Raw genomic sequence first — 16541 nt, 5'->3', positions numbered from 1 at the left:
TGTGTGCTTCCTCCCTGAGTAAAGAATGAAATTAATTCATCGAGACATAAAACATCAAAAGAAATGGGTAGTAACACTTGAGACATTTGATGCCATCACCTTGGTTTTTCAGGAACTGATGATATGAGCCATTACTAAAGTGGCAGGATTCCATGGACTACAATATTCAGTGCAAATTAGAACCTTTGAGAGCAGCCATGGGAATTAACTGAATCAGATCTTGAGTTATAACTAGTGGGGTTAATAAACTGTAAAATTGTGGCATGGATATGATGACTTGATGTGTACTTTAGAAACTACTATTATATTTAACAAAAAAAATTATCTAAAGGTTGTAGTGATCTGAACCTAGTCAATTGTCAAAAGAAGTTTGATGCATCAAATGCAAGCCTGTTGGTTAATATTCAAAAGCCAAACATTTTTCCCTCTTGACTTGCTTATAAATATTCAATGCCACAGAAACACAAATAAATAATTGGCCATCTCCAATGCATTCTGTATAATTTACAACAGATCAAAAGATTATTACATGGTACAGTCAGAGTCAAACTATGTTGCATTTATTATAAGTGAAAAATCATAAGTTGGTCCAAGTCAGCAATTTATTAATGGACCAGATCTGAGTGTGTATAAATTTATGTGTGTATGCATGTATATGTGTGCATGTTTGTATACGCATGATTTTTTAAATCAAAAGACTTAAGGATTAAGGAATTGAGTATTCATCTGGGAAAATCAGAAGAACAATATTATCTCTTTATGCTGATTAGATTCTTTATAAAAAATGACAATATTAAAATAACTTGGGCTGGTCCTACCTCAAAATATCCCAATGTCATTCTAATGAAGTAAAAAAAAATCAACAAAGTATGTAATTCCCCATCTTTAATTTTATCCATTTTATAGTTGTTGAGGACCTCTTCTCAACAAGTGATTTTATTCTGGCCTTATGCGAGGTTTTCAGGGTTCATCTCTAATATATGTACAGCCAAAAAAAAAAAAAGTAGTCGCTCATAATGGGTTGTGTTCTACCCAAGACAAAGATAAATCTTTGTGGCATACAACATTTTTCTATTAAATAATGGGCTTTATCAATAAAATAAAGCTTGTTTTATGAAGGAAACCTCTTTTAAATTCATTCAGATGTTCTTTTTTTTTTTCAAGTTATGTTCCATCAAATGGTGTTGAAATAAAAATTTATGTTGTTTTTTTTTTTTTTTTTCTAAGTAGTCAAGCACTTACTATGTTTCTTTATTGAGTGGTCAGACTCCATAATCATCATGTTGCAAAAAAAGCCTAATTAAGGGAAGTGGAAATAGACGTAGAACAGGGAAAGTTGAGTTGCACGTTCAAATGAAATACCATCCATGCTGATGTTATCTTTTCCTTCCCATAGGGAACCACAGTCAGATATCACGAGTACCCGTTGCTATTAAAGTGCTGGATGTCAATGACAACGCCCCTGAATTCGCATCCGAATATGAGGCATTTTTATGTGAAAATGGAAAACCCGGCCAAGTAAATATCTCCATGTTGTTAATGCTGAATATGTTTGTATACAACTGTCTCATATTTAATTAACCTGCATTATAGTGTGCATTTGCATCATTTATGATCTATGAAGTCACAGGCAAGAAATACATTCAATGGGAACAGAAAGGGGATATTTTTCTTCTGGAGATGTTAATTCTCTTCCTACTTAGACCAAATTGGCTCCTAAAAGTGGAACAACCTGCTGTGCCATGAACCTAGAGCCAAATCACTGTCTTAAAATACACGGGGATATGTTCTTTTTTTTTTTTTTTTTTTCTTGGAGTGATGAAGTCATCTTAACCTTCAAATGACAGGAAGCCAGTGAGGAGCTCATGGGCAGGCCATTTTTGTTTTATCAAACATGAATAGCTCATGATAGTGGACCCCGAGAAGAACAGTGGAAGTTGTAGGAAGTGAACATTGAAATCTGTACAAATGTAGTTATGTCTGCCTAAGATGCGCAATAGTTTTTAGACATGCATGTGAAGCACTTAAGAATTGTGTATTGAGGGAACTTTTATTTATTTATTTTTAACCTGCCTCTGTAGCATAGATAGGGACCATGAAGATAGAAAAAAAAGAAAAACAGGTGAAAAATTGGAAAGACAGGAAGGAAAGGACAAAGGAAGGAAGGAAGGAGGGAGGAGGAGGGAGAAAAGGAGGAAGAGGGAAAGGGAGGGAGGGGGAAAAGGGGAAGAGTTTAATCAAGAAAGAAGAAAAATAAAAGCCTGCTATACTCTGAATGTCAAAATGGAAAGAACCTATGTAAAGTTCTATGTAATAGATTTATTTTAACAAGGTGCCAAAGTACTGTATGTTTAAGAAATTTATCATTTTTCAACTTCCTAATTTATTTCTGGATGGTGACATTTTAATTTAAATAAACAGCAGCTGACAGCATGACACTGGAGTTGTTAATCCAACTATTCTTGTGCCTCATGTGGGTGTTAGGAATTAAACTTACTATTTGCCAAGCAGCTTACCTGACAAAAGTCAGATTTTTTTTTTTCCTAAAGAAAGGAGTAGCACTGTAGCTCTGTTTTTTTAAGAAAAAAAAATATTGCAAAGGATGAATGTGTTACCTTCCCATAAAGCTGTGGGCATTTCCCCCCTAGACTTGTCTCATGTATCTGAAGGACTAGAATTGTGTCCATCTACCAAAATCTGACACTCCCCACACACAATAAAGCTAAAATCCTAATAATAAAACTGATTAATTTTTAAACATGTAGACATCGTGTCCTTGTCAAAATATTCAGTTTAGAAATCATACACTTCTCTTCATAATATTCTAACGATAATATACATGTTTCTTAATTTTACCATGTGGACTTGGCCTTTATCAATCATATTTTTGAGCATATTCATTTGTGATTCTTTGAGGATGGTGTGAGGTGTTTATGGTGTGAGGTGTTTATGGTGTGAGGTGTTTATGGTGTGTGTGTGTGTGTGTGTGTGTGTATGTGTGTGTGTGTTTGTACACATATACCAGTAAATCTCATTTAGATATGTTGGTGGAATGAATTGGCACAGAGAGTTTGATCAAAATATGACAGGTTAGTTTCAAGTGTATCAAGGGTATGGTTGTTGTGTGGACCAGAAAATTGCTGAGCTAATGTAGTCAATCACAGATATTAGCTAGATCTTTGTGATTACACAAAATCTTTACAGTACTTTAGAATTTAAATAAAACTTCATTGCTCATGCAGAACTCATCACACAAGTTCACAGAGTCAATGACATTGACATTTTAAAAACTCAACATTGGCTTCACTTGTAATATTGACAAGCATGCTTTTTTGAATCTCTAGGAATCTGGAGGTTTGCCCTGTGGATTTTGAATGTTTCCAAGGTTTTAATGATTTCTCAGCAGTTCTTCTTATCTTCAGAGAAAAAAAGATACATTGTTTCCTTACCATTTCTATGCAAGATCAAAATAAAAAAAAATGTTTCTTTCTTTTATGAACTTCACAAATTGAAATGAATGGCTCATTCTGTAAAGAAATGCTTGTGTTGTATGTATGTGTCCACTGCACCATGATATCCCCTGATGAATCTATTTAAGCATGTTTGGTAGAGGTTGTTTGTTACATGAAAATATCAGATTTTGGACTGTTTATCATCATCTATGGACCTATGGCTGACTAGTTGAGGCATTTAAAATTGTTTATGTAACTATCTTCAATTACTTGAACTCTTTGTGTCAGCCAGAACTCATTTTTGATTCTTTAAATCATTATTAGGTCACTTCTGATGCTCACATACATTGCTTTTATATTGAATACTTTTCAAAATTCCTATTTGCTATTTACACAAAGCAGTTTTCATTTTTAAAAGTTAGACATAGATACACTTTAATTCCTCTCATAATGACACCACACAAATGGGTGAATCACTTTGGAATTAGAATATTTCTTTTTAAAAGATAACAGTCATGAAAAATAATGTCCACACTGACTTAGCCTTAAACACATAGTTTTTTCAAGAATTAACGTCTGCTTTAAAATAACCTCAGAAAAGGAGTGAAGGTGACATTCAGATGTCTTGTTTGTCTGTAAGGTATGGATTTAAGGCTAAGCCCAAAAGAAATTAGCTTCCTGGGAAAAGATACAGATGGAGATCTTTAGCAATAATCTAGTTATTAAAACAAAATTCCAGTCTATATCAACTTTTGGGGCTGTGAGGACCTATGTAAAACATCTTAGAAAATGAAAACTAGTATCAATAAAAACACAGAATCTATTGCAATTTTTTCTTCTCCACAGAATTGGACTCATTTAAACACTCTCAGAATTTAAAAGAAGGAAAAAAAGCAAGACCTTGTTGGTCCCATGTGGTCATTTATCTCCTGTTCATGATGTAACTGTGTTAAAAGAAGTATAGGTATACTTTGAAAGTGGAAATGGAAATCATACCTGCCCTACCACTTTCTCATTATTCTGGAGCAAAAGGTGACATCCTTTGAACTTTCTCCCTCAAGAGAGTAATAATCATGGTCAGAGGGAGAAAGAGGTCACAGTCCACTATATAACATCTATCTGAATCCCTCTTAAGTTAAATCTTTTAAAATAACCCTTCTGTGAGATCATTAAACGTTACTATAGCATTTTATGATTGCTAGATTCTTCTATTTGAAACAAATATCTAGTAATTTTAGATGATTTACTTTAAGTCAAAAGATAGGACAGGGTGTATATCTACTGTAGAGTCTCATTCAACAATTGGCCCCAGTATGTCTTCTATGAATTGCCTGGTTCTAGTTTAGTAACGTAGATTAAAATAAAACATATTAAACTTATGCTTCTGTGTATCCATGACAAAAACTGGAGTGTTTATTGGAGATTCCAAATTTAGAAAGCAAAATATATGTCTGCCACATCCTGTGTCCGATAGTGTGATAGGTCATTGAGTACCAAGTATGTGCTTGGGTAGACACTGGAAGTTTAGTTTCATGTGACATGAAAAAAAAAATCTCTTTTCATCATAGAATGTTCTACGTGGATAAATTAGAAATGATAGATTTTCAAGAAAATGCCTCAAGTCCTCCAGCCAGAAAGGAAACTGAGGGGTTATGGGGAAGTGGAGCTATCTCAAGAAAAGATCTCTCAATCCAGGACATGTTCCACCAGGGAAAGAATGTTTTTTATTAAAATAATAGTCTGAAGAGACTGACAATCTGGCTGGACAAACAGGTAACAAATGTGGAGAAATGGGTATCTTTCCTCGGGATGCTTAGCAACACCACTCTCAGAACCAAACATGAATGGAGGGCCTTTCAAAGTTCTGTTCTACATCTCATCTCCTGAACAGGATTTGCTAGGGTTTTATTTCAGATACTCACATCTTGCTTACCATATATAGAATTAGGTTGACTTGCGTCAAGTTACTCATCAGTAGGGGCTAAACCGAAGACTGTCTTTCTATGTGTGAGTCAAGGGCTCTTGTTTAGTCTCAGAGAATATTCAATGTTTGAAAGTTAATTAGGTGACAGACATCTTGAGGTCTATTTTTCCTCCAAGAAAAAGCTTCCCCTTTTACCATAAATAAATCTAATGAAGTATAATTTGCGCTTCATCAACATCCAATACTTAGCTGAGATCAGTTGTTTAGTGTCAAGTAATTATATCTGGGTTTTATAAAAAGAAACCAAACCAACAAAAAAATCCTTTGGTTTACCTTCTCAAATATCATCTTTTTTTTTTTTTTATCTCTGGACAGCACTGTACAATATAAAGTGTGCTTATTGTTGGGATATAACAGTACAATCCATGTATATGTACATATTTTTTCATCCATGTGATACATATCTGGACAATATTTGGCACATAAAAGATATTCATGAAATTTTAAAATTGTTTCTAATTCATTTCAATCAGTAATGACAAATATTTTAAGACTTAATTTCTTAGCTATTACCATGGAAACAGTTGTTTTACTCATGCACGGCATACATGCTCACTTCTTAGGATAAAAAATCGTCCACTTATATGTTGAACAATATTATGCATCTACAAGATGCTAATCATTGTAATATGATCTGGGGAAAATATGAAAGGATAAAAAAGTGCTCTTATGAAGCTTAATGAGGAAGATAGATTATAAAAAGTGTAGAATGAATAAATAATATAATTTAAAAATTTGAAAACTGGGTTGAAATAAATATTAAAGCAACTAGGTAGAGGAGATCCAAGAAGTTACAGGGAGATAAAATTACTTTTTAAGTGGGCATCATTTAAACTGAAATTGGAAAAATGGGAAAGGACAAGGCATGAAAGGACCCTTCTAGCCAGAAGTATCAGCACATGTAAAGACCCTGAAGCAAGAAAGACCTCGGTTTGTTTGAAGAACTGAAGACATCTCTGGCTAGATTGCAATAAGCGAGAATGAAATTGGACAGAATGAATTTCATGTCCAAATCAAATATGTACACACACACACACACACACACACAGAGAGAGAGAGAGAGAGAGAGAGAGAGAGAGAGAGAGAGAGAGAGACGTTGTAAAGGAAGAAACTTTAGGAGACTGTAACTGTGAAAGATAATGGTAGTTTGGTCTGAGGTGATAGTTATAGAGAAAAAAAAAGATGTAATTGAGGAAGCTGCTTGCCTACATTAAAAAATAATAATGCATATAAGCATCTAACCCATAATCCACATTTACTGCCCTGGGAGTTTGGTGTTGGCAACCACATTTCACAGATATGAAATCTGAGACTGTGAAAAAGAGCACAGGTTTCACCTAAGGTTATGAAAAATGGCAGAGTTGTGTTTCAAAGTCAACTCTTGAAGGCATCAAAGTTCTTGCACTTTCTAGGTTCTCATAATGCTTTTCCCAAGGAAGCAGAACTTTGAAATTCCTCTGTCTGAGTAACACACCTCTTAGAAAAAGAATCATGGGAATAAGATTCTGATCCAGAGCAAGAATTTGTTCAAAAGACATCAACTTCTGTGACCAATAACACACTTTATTCAAAAGAAATACATGAGATCTTAAATGAAAAGAAATAAAGTTTCAAAAGAAAAGCAAAGATAATTATCCCTTGATAAACACCAGCAGCAAATGAGTTTGTGACTTTATTTATTTATTTTCATTTTCTGTGGGTCTTTTTCTATAAATGTGAAGCAATAAAATGAAATTACAGCATTTTATAACACTCATGGAACAGTAAATATAGGAGATTTAATTTTAACTTTCCTGCCAGCAGGAATCTTTCATGATCTATCTGCATACACAAGAGGGAGACAGGATTGATTTTAAAACAGATAAAATTGATGGTCTCAATGAAATGCATAGAATACAATTTTCACTTTATTTTGGGTGGAGTAAGGAGATGGTGAATTAATGGAATGCATAAAACAATAAAACCATATGTAGCAAAACACGTCAGGAGAATCATTAACAGAAGAATGGCTTTTTGACAGAAGGACAAAGCATAAGTGAAAAAAATATAATCAAATGGTGTTTAATTAGAATGATCTAAACATGAATCACATGATATTCATAGATATACATAGATTTATAAGCCCACCACAAACTAGTAATTATCAGCAATTACAGGTTGAGAATTCCTAATTCAAAAATCTGAGATCCAAAATGTTTCAACATGCAAAACTTTTTGAGCACTAGCATGATGCTACAACTGGAAAATCTTATACCTGACTTCAGGTGACAGGTCATTGTTGAAACAGGCACACTGAAACATTCTATAAAATTAACTTTGGGCTGCATGTGTAAGATGCATATGAAACATAAATGAATTTCATGTTTAGTCTTGGGTCTCCTTCACTGGATATTTTAATATATGTATGCAAATATTCCAAAATGTGTGGGTAAAAATTCTGAAACTTCAAAATACTTGTTGTCCAAGCATTTTGGATAAGGGACACTTGACCTATATTATTTTAATCAGTCTTGTGGTCTAAAAGAAAAATATTCTTTATTTCAGTATTTGTGTTTGTTTGGCTTTATTGTTATTGTTATATCTTTATGACTTGGTTTGGAGAAACACACTATAAATGATTCCTAAATGGATCAATATAATAAAGGACAAGAGTATTGGAATAACTGTACCTCTGATTGTTTACAAGTGTTTTATTGGCCAAGGACAGAAAAGACTAATACTTAATTCTTTTTTCCCCATATGAATTTGTGTGTTTTTTCAAACCCACTTTATTGAAATATAGGAATACACATTATCTAAATCTTTTTAGAATTCTTTGCCTATAACCTTTGTTAGCTTGACTGACCCCCTACTGTGGTCCTAATTTAATTGAGATTGATGATCCACAGATCAAATGGTTCAAAATAGATTTTAAAAATTTTAAGGGAGTACAGACAGATGTATTTCTGTTTTACTTTAAAACTACAAATTACTGAAAAAGAATTTAGGATGGGAGAATATTAGACACTGGGTATGTTTGTTTCATTTGTTCATAGAAGCAATGATGAGTATAAATTGGAAAACTCTAGACAGCAAGATGTTTTAGGACTTTGCTTTGTGCAAAGCACATAAACTAGATATAATCTGCTACTAAAGGAGCTAACATATATTGGGAAGGCAGAGTAGTTAAATTAATTATAACAATGCTATTATGACCAAGCTATGTAGACACAACACCTTTACATCATGTTCAAAATGCTTTCAAGATATTTGGGTCTCAGGTAGAAGGTTGGAGAATAGCATTTCTAAATATGAGTTTTTGAGAAAAACTTGGACTGAAGCATATCAATCTGTGATGTGTTTTGGAATGTGGTGTGTGTGTGTGTGTATGTGTGTGTGTGTATGCATGTGTTTTACACAATAAGCTTGGGAAACACTGAATTAAATAGCATTATCTTCTGTTTGTTTTGTTGAACTCTAAGTTTCCCTCACATTTATAAATATGTGTGAATCTCCAACAGGATAATGTGGTATTTGGCTCTTGCCAAACACAATTGATTATAAAATCTTTCAAATTTCCCTCAAAGGAAAAATAGAGTCACTGGTCAAGTGGACCCAACTGGAAAAAATTTGCTCTGGGAGAATAAACAATAGGGCCCATTTTCAGCTTAGGAAGTAAAATTTATAAATATTGAAAGAAGTCATCAGAATATATTCCCATTAAGCCATAAAGTGGGAGGTGGAAAGAGGTAAGACAGAAAACGGAATTGATATTTCTATGTTATGCTGAAAAGTATGGATTTTATTTTAATGAAAGCTAGCTATTGATGGATCCATAAAACAGGGCAGGGTAAGGGATGAGGTAGTGTTTTTTGTTGTTGTTGTTTTGTTTTGTTTTTATTTCTTTATTTTTTACTAATGGAGATTAAGCTCAAAGACATTTTTTTCACTGAGCTATATTCTTAACCCTTTTTATTATTTTTTTTTTATTTTGAGACAGGGTTTCAGTAAGTTTCTTAAGGCCTCTCAAAATTGCTGAGGCTGGACATTAACTTTCAATCCGCCTGTCTCAGATCCTGAAGCAATTGGGATTACAGGCGTAGACCGCTGCACCCATCTGTTTTTAATACTTGTAATTTCATTAGGTTACAAAACACATGCGATATGCAGGATCCAGCAAAAGAACATAGAAAGCAGAATAAACAGCACGTTCCTCGCTTTGTGTGGACATATTCTTGAGCAACCCTTGTTCTGTGTAGTTGAACTGAGTATTAATAAAGGGGAATTTAAAAACTGACACAGAAGTGCCATAGTGGGTTAAAAAGGCACAATTCCCAGGTGGTCACCTAGAGGACTGAGGACTTCGCATAGTGCTTAAACTTATGAGAATTGATGAGAACTCATCTTTCTCATCTTTCTGTTGCTCAGAAGGTCAAACCTCCAACCTACATGCTCTAAATGGTCATATGTGACATTTAGGAAAAGGGTGTTCCATGCAAGAAAAACAAAGTGGAAAGATACTTCAAATGGGTAGGAAAAGAAAAATCTGGCTAGACACTGGATTACTGCGCAAATTATCCAAAACATTCTGGCAATGCCCTCTAAATGAAGAGGAACTGGGACTGTGTTCAAACTACTTTGTCCAGTTTTGAAATAATTGTGGATAAATCGGCCATTGTGTAGATTTCGATATAATCTCTGAAATGCTTCTATTTCCTCTTTCTCAATTAACCTTCATCGTTAAAACTTGATTTTCTATTTCCAAGGACACCATTTTTTTTAGGAATTAGCTCTCATCCTACTTTATTTTACTTCATTTAGTTATGGGCACCACAGACAACCTGATAAAAGCCACTAATTTCCCCCTTATATGTAAATATGTAAATATCTTTACGCAATTTCACTTTCATGTTGGCAACTGTAAGACACATGAAGCTCATCTGTGGAGCTGTCCTTCTTTCCCACGATGGAAAATATTGATCTAGGAAATAGACATTACCATTTCAGGAAAATTTATATGGATAATCAGACATTAACTGGAAAAAATAAGAGAGTTAATAGAAAAGTTTAAATTATGCTATCCCTTCTGCACCAACTTTGACATCCCCTTCTTTTTTATTGACCCATTTATATCACTTTCCAATTCACAACACTGCAGGATTTTCAGAAAAGTAAAATTAGGTTTTACCTGAGAAGGAAACAGGGTGCTTCAATTGCATGTTCAATTGTATGGCTATCATTTTGGAGTCTTCCAGAACAATAGATATATGTTTCCAAAGCCTTGAAAAATATTCCAAAAGTTGTGACAGATGAGTGCTCACTTAGGGAAACTTATGAGTTCTAAATATTCACTTGTTGTGAATTTTGCCAATCAGAATTAATAGGGAACATGAGCCACAAAGATATATTAGTCATTTTTACACATTCTCCAAAATATTAAAAGCTCAACTCCCATTTAATAGAAAGGTATGAACAGCATGTAAGAAAATCAGCAAGATTTTGAATTAATATTGGAAAGGAGGAATGTAAGAAATTTGTAATCAGGCATATCTGGGATGAGAAATTATATATAATGTTTTTGATGCATTAGGATGCTGATATGTCTCTGAATGCCTACTTCTCAAGGCATTGAGAGGAATGGTAAGAATGTGAAATATGTGTACCATAATTTATTTATTGATCCATCATTAACTCATTTAACCAATACTTATTAAGTAGTTGCCATGTGCCAGACTTTGTTCTAGGAGTAGCTCTAAGAGATCCCATAATGTCATCATGCTTGTTAACAGATCAGATCACCAGAAATGGATTGTTGCCTGCTTGTCTTTTCACAAGTTATTAATGGCAGGGATACTCTACTACTACTAAGTGTTTCTGAGATCATGTAAAATAGTCCAGAAAGGTTTAGCAACACTGTTAATAAAAACAACCTGATGTAGATTGGAATTAAAAATTACAAGAATATTTTTAGATTGTCAGATTTATGTTCTGATATACAACTTTTAACTTTTCTTCAGTTTCTTGCCTTTGTGAGGTGTTTTATTTCAAATCAATAGTCTCAAGAAATAAAACAGAGTCAGCCAGTCATGATGGTGCACACCTATTATTCCAGTGGCTCAGGAGGCTGAGGCAGGATAATAGCAAGGTTGAGGCCAACCTAGTGAGACTCAGCCTCAGCAACTTAGTGAGACCCTGCCTCAAAAATAATAATAATAATAATAATAATAATAATAATAATAATAATAATAATAAAGAAGGACTGGAACTGTGTCACTCAGTGTTTAACCATTCCTGGGATTCAATCCCTGGTACCCCCCCACCAAATAAGAAAAAGAAAGAAAGAAAACTAAAAGTCAGATCCCATTGAAATTTAAGCACAACCTGGAATTCATTTCCTCATACTGACATCCCAGATATGCTTTTTTCCCCTCCTGATACAGTTATATATTTTACTTTTAGCTTCCCCTGAAATTCAATAGATTTCACAATAAATTATTAAACATCAGATTCGTCAGTTGCATCCTAACTTTTATGAATAAAAGGGAAACATTTAAATGGAAAGTTAAATGCATATTCCTAAAAATCTATAACCTCCACAGAAATTCTGACATTATTCCCATGAGTTAGCTCTTTAATTATTTTAAAAATCAACTGAGGTCATAGTAGCTCAGGGGTGGAACCATGCACTTTTCATTTGCCATCTACTCAGTGCGCCTATGCAATATGCCTCTCTGGAGGAGCACAACTTTGAATAAATCTGTTTTTCCTTTTCTTCTACTGTTTAAGGTTAAGTGTATTCAAATGTTATTACATCAATGAAAACTTCAGCCTTATTAATATGGGTCTCTTAATGCATTTTAATGGCACAAAGTCCTTCAAATGATCTACTGGACATCTAATATTAGATAAAATGCCCAGGCAGGGGCTATCTGCATTAAAATAAAATGAAGTGTCAAACATGGTTTAACCCAAAATCTTAACCACAGCCAGTTTAAGGGATATTTGAAATAGGATTTAAAGATTTACCATTTTACCATTTTAACCACTTTCTTATCAACACATCATGCACTAAGTTTAATATATGTTTAATGATACAAACTTACTCAATAATTATGTGGGTTGTGTGAACACCATTCGTTTTCCTTGACTCAAAACTGGTTCTTGGATGTAAATGTGTACTTGATTCACAGAAAAGGTTGTTGACCCTTCAGATTCCCAAGCCATACTCTGAAACTTTCTGGTTCAGTAATTCTAGAATGAGGAAGAAGAAATTGCATACTTAACAAATTCCTGATTTACATAAATGATGGGGAGAAGCCATATTCCATATTCTGGTGGGAGTTCAGTTCAAATTTTCTAAGCTGTGTGGTTTGCAGGCAATTGTACTTTTTTGCTGCAGGTAAGCTAAATTACTGCATGCTTTGGGGGGTCATGTTGGCTCTGCTTATCAAATAACTTTCATGTTGATGCATTCCAGCATGCATGAGCTTCATGCAGATTACTTACAAATATATTAATGGTATTTACTTTTCCCACTAATTATAAACAGGAATGCATTTAATTATGAGTGAAGTCCATCCGAGAATTCCTAGAAACCTTTTCTTCTTTGTGTTTATTCTTCTCGTGAACCATATGCTTCAGAAGTTAACTTCTGCAACACCTGGGAATAAAATTTTGTGCAGAGAAGATTGAGTAAATGGGAGAGGGGCTGCTGAAACTACTGTGGTCAGAGGAAGACTCTTGCCATTTTCTTCACTCTGGAATATGAAAATCCTCACCGCTGATCTTAAATGAAGGGACCAATACATATTTTTCTGTTCAATATTTGTATATTCATGTTGTCTAAAAGAGTTACCTGTATTCCACATCATCTTCTCCTTTCACATCCATTCATGCTTATTTTTAACAAAACAAAAACCCCAGGGCCTCTCTTTGCCCTTAAATGTCAAGGCAAATGTGCTATGTGTTTAGCTACAGCAAATACAATTTTGTTCTCCTCTAAAATGATTGAATGGGATCTCTAAATATCATCAGTTATTTCACTTATCACAGTGCCATGTCATCAATAAATACTAATGACCATAATAAAAATAATAATGATGATGACCAGCACTTCATTAAATATCCCATAGGAATGAGGCAGTGTGTCAAGAGAGTAATGTGAATTTACGTCAGTAATTTAAAGAACCCTTTGAGAAAATGTATTTTTTCTATTTTAGGCCTACAAACCGTATTGAATTTCAGAAAGAGTTAACTCCTTCAATGATACACAAAGAGTCAAACGTAAAACTCGGACTTCTATCTAGGAAGTTTACCAAAGTCCTTTCTCTGAATCGCTACATCACCGACTTAACCACTAAATATATTTTGGGGTATTTTACGTTATAGTATCACTTAAACTATATTTAAACATAAAGAAAGAATATATTTCCATTAAAAAGTGCAAAAAAATGAATTAAGAGAAGTTATTTTATTTTTATATTTAGGGTATTTCCAATCATATAGTATGTGCTTGATATAATGCAAAATGGCATGACTATTGAAAGTTCTGAAATTGAGGTTCTCACCTTTGTTCAGGTTGTAAGTTACAAGGCAGTAACTACCATTTTACAAAATGAAATGTTCCATTTTTTCACTTTAACTTGCAAAATTCAATAGAAAATAAATGTCCAAACAGGCATAATATATTTGGCATGATTTTTACATACTCAAAATGTCATAAAATTGAGCAAATTTCACTGTTAACTATTTTTTTTAATTCTAAATCTATGATCACCTTGGCTGCTAGGCTTCATCAGCATTTTTTACAGACTTTATAATTATAGTTGTTTACTGTAAACATTGGCCTTTTGTGGAATTCATTTCATAGCTTTTTACAACCGACCACAATGGAAATTCTACACGAGATGCTGATGACAATAGAAGCATAAATGTCAGAGGTAATAGAAATATAAGCTATACTTTTATTATATTAGCTATTGCCCAGTTTCCCATTAAAGTAATAAATATCATAAAATCATACATATAAAGACACATCTCTGACATCCAAAGAAATAACTTAGCATAAAGTTAATGTAGCTTTGCAAATGAAACAAGTACATTCTGTAGGCACCAATTCCAAGTATCCGTATCTATCCAAACAGTTCTCTGCACAGTGGTAATTCTTCTAATCCCTATAATTTATTCATCTCAGGATACCCTCCAAAGCATTGTTTGCATATGTTATCCACTAGCTTTAAAAGCAGTATTCATTATTGGGAGGGAACAGATGCAACTCATCAGAAAGTTTTGTTGCAGTGATGTTTGTGTGGCAGAACTCTCTATTTGGCAAACACTTGTAACCTGATGAGCAAAATGAAAGAAGAGTCATCGTAAGAACTCAGAATTTAAGTCCTTTACCTCTAAGATCCTCCCAAGAGCCACACTGCAATCACTGTAACAATTCCAAGTCTCATTCTAGATGCCCGTAAATACTCAAATTGGAAAGAAACCTGTAATTGCCCAGTGGAATTTTCAAATACACTTAAGTTTGCTATTTCAAGCCACAGACTCCAAAGGACATGACAGTAATGCTCTTAATTTTCATCAACTTATCAAAGCTGAGGTTTTAAAGTGATGAATTTTTCTCCTTATTCTTGGCACCAACCATCCATGACAATTTAGAAAGCTGAAAAGAAGTGTTTGGGCCAAAACATCAGACCACAAAAGGGATATCACTAGGGGTTTAACGACAGTAGGAGTCCTGTGATGTGATAGAAATACTGATGTGAATTTTATGTTACAGGTCATTCAAACAGTGAGTGCCATGGACAAAGATGATCCCAAAAATGGACATTATTTCTTATACAGTCTCCTGCCAGAGATGGTCAACAATCCAAATTTTACCATCAAGAAAAATGAAGGTAAATGTATAAGCTTTGTGAAACATGGTAGAGCATAAATTGTAAGATAGGATGTGCTTTCCTAATAGAACTGAAGAATATCATTAAAATAATTGTTTTCATTCCAAGAGCTTTTGAAATCCAGTTTGTTAGGCTAATACCATGGTAATTACATCACTTCCCCTTTTCAATGTCGAAACGATAGATAAGAAAATTGTTAATGTGGAAATTAATTTTATCCCAGGGAATACTTCAATCACCTTACTTTAAAAATGAGGAGTCAAATTTAACCCCTGTGAAAGCTTCTGGGAACTTTGAGATACTGAGATATCTGCCAGAGGAGGAACTGGCTTGCACTTTGCAGTTGTTAAGTTTTAATTGAATGTTTACCAAGTCTTTAGGGAAAGTCTATTCTAATTTTGCCTGGTTTGTGAGTACACATTAGAGGTATTTGTTTTAAGCCTGTTCTGACTTTTAATAATAGCAATTAGATCAGAAAATCCTTCTTGAAGGACACTTTTGTCAGTATAATTTTTTGAACTAATATAAACTGATTTTATTGTTAAATCTCTCAGTCACAGAGAATATTTAACCTATTTCATTATGTTTTGAGGACACAAGGTGGATTACCATTTCCTTTAGTATCGTTTATTACATATGAAGACCTTAAATCTTTTTTTAGAAATGTGTATTTCATCTGTATATTATCATTTCCGAATCTCTTATACATTTAACAAGGATTTTTAACTCAGGTTTGATGAAAATGTATTTATCTTAGATTTAGTTGTTTTAAAACTATTAGCAAAATACAAGTATTCTCACAGACTTTTTATAGGTATTTTTGAATTTCTGAATGAGTCTTAATTTGGTTCACAGTATCTGATGGCATTATTTGCTATATTCTATTTAAAGGAGGTAAGGAATTTTGAAAGAATTAGTTTATGAAATAAAATAAGATTTTAGAGCTTGGGTTAAATATATTATAGCCTGGACTTTTAACAGAATGTTCCTTACTTCTTTGAGAATACTTTGATAAATGTAGATGCAGCACAGAAAAGTAATTGAGAAGTGGTAATATGGATGTTACTCACTTAACAGGCTTCCACGATTATGAACACTAAAGTGAGGAAATCATATTTTCTCTCCTCACAAATAGACTGCTCATTTGTTAGGAACTATAACCTAAGACCAAGTTTTTGCTCCTTATTAATAATGCCTTGATTTCTCTTTTATGAATGTTATATG

General features: G+C 33.6%; 1 protein-coding gene across 1 annotated transcript in view; it reads left to right on the top strand.

Moving 5' to 3' along the window:
* CDH8 (cadherin 8) overlaps nucleotides 1-16541 on the top strand; it is a gene marked incomplete at its 3' end in the record, with an annotated part of 348742 nt that overhangs the window by 276536 nt on the left and 55665 nt on the right. The window contains exons 9-10 of the mRNA XM_081274667.1: nucleotides 1397-1518; nucleotides 15200-15317. Coding sequence (XP_081130793.1) covers nucleotides 1397-1518; nucleotides 15200-15317 — 240 coding nt within the window. The remainder of the gene's footprint in view (nucleotides 1-1396; nucleotides 1519-15199; nucleotides 15318-16541) is intronic.

The sequence above is a fragment of the Spermophilus citellus genome, assembly GCF_964194105.1.
Source record: "Spermophilus citellus genome assembly, chromosome: 18".
NCBI lineage: Eukaryota > Metazoa > Chordata > Mammalia > Rodentia > Sciuridae > Spermophilus > Spermophilus citellus.
The sequence above is the reverse complement of the archived record's forward strand: the minus strand, read 5'-3'. Positions and strand labels throughout refer to the sequence as shown.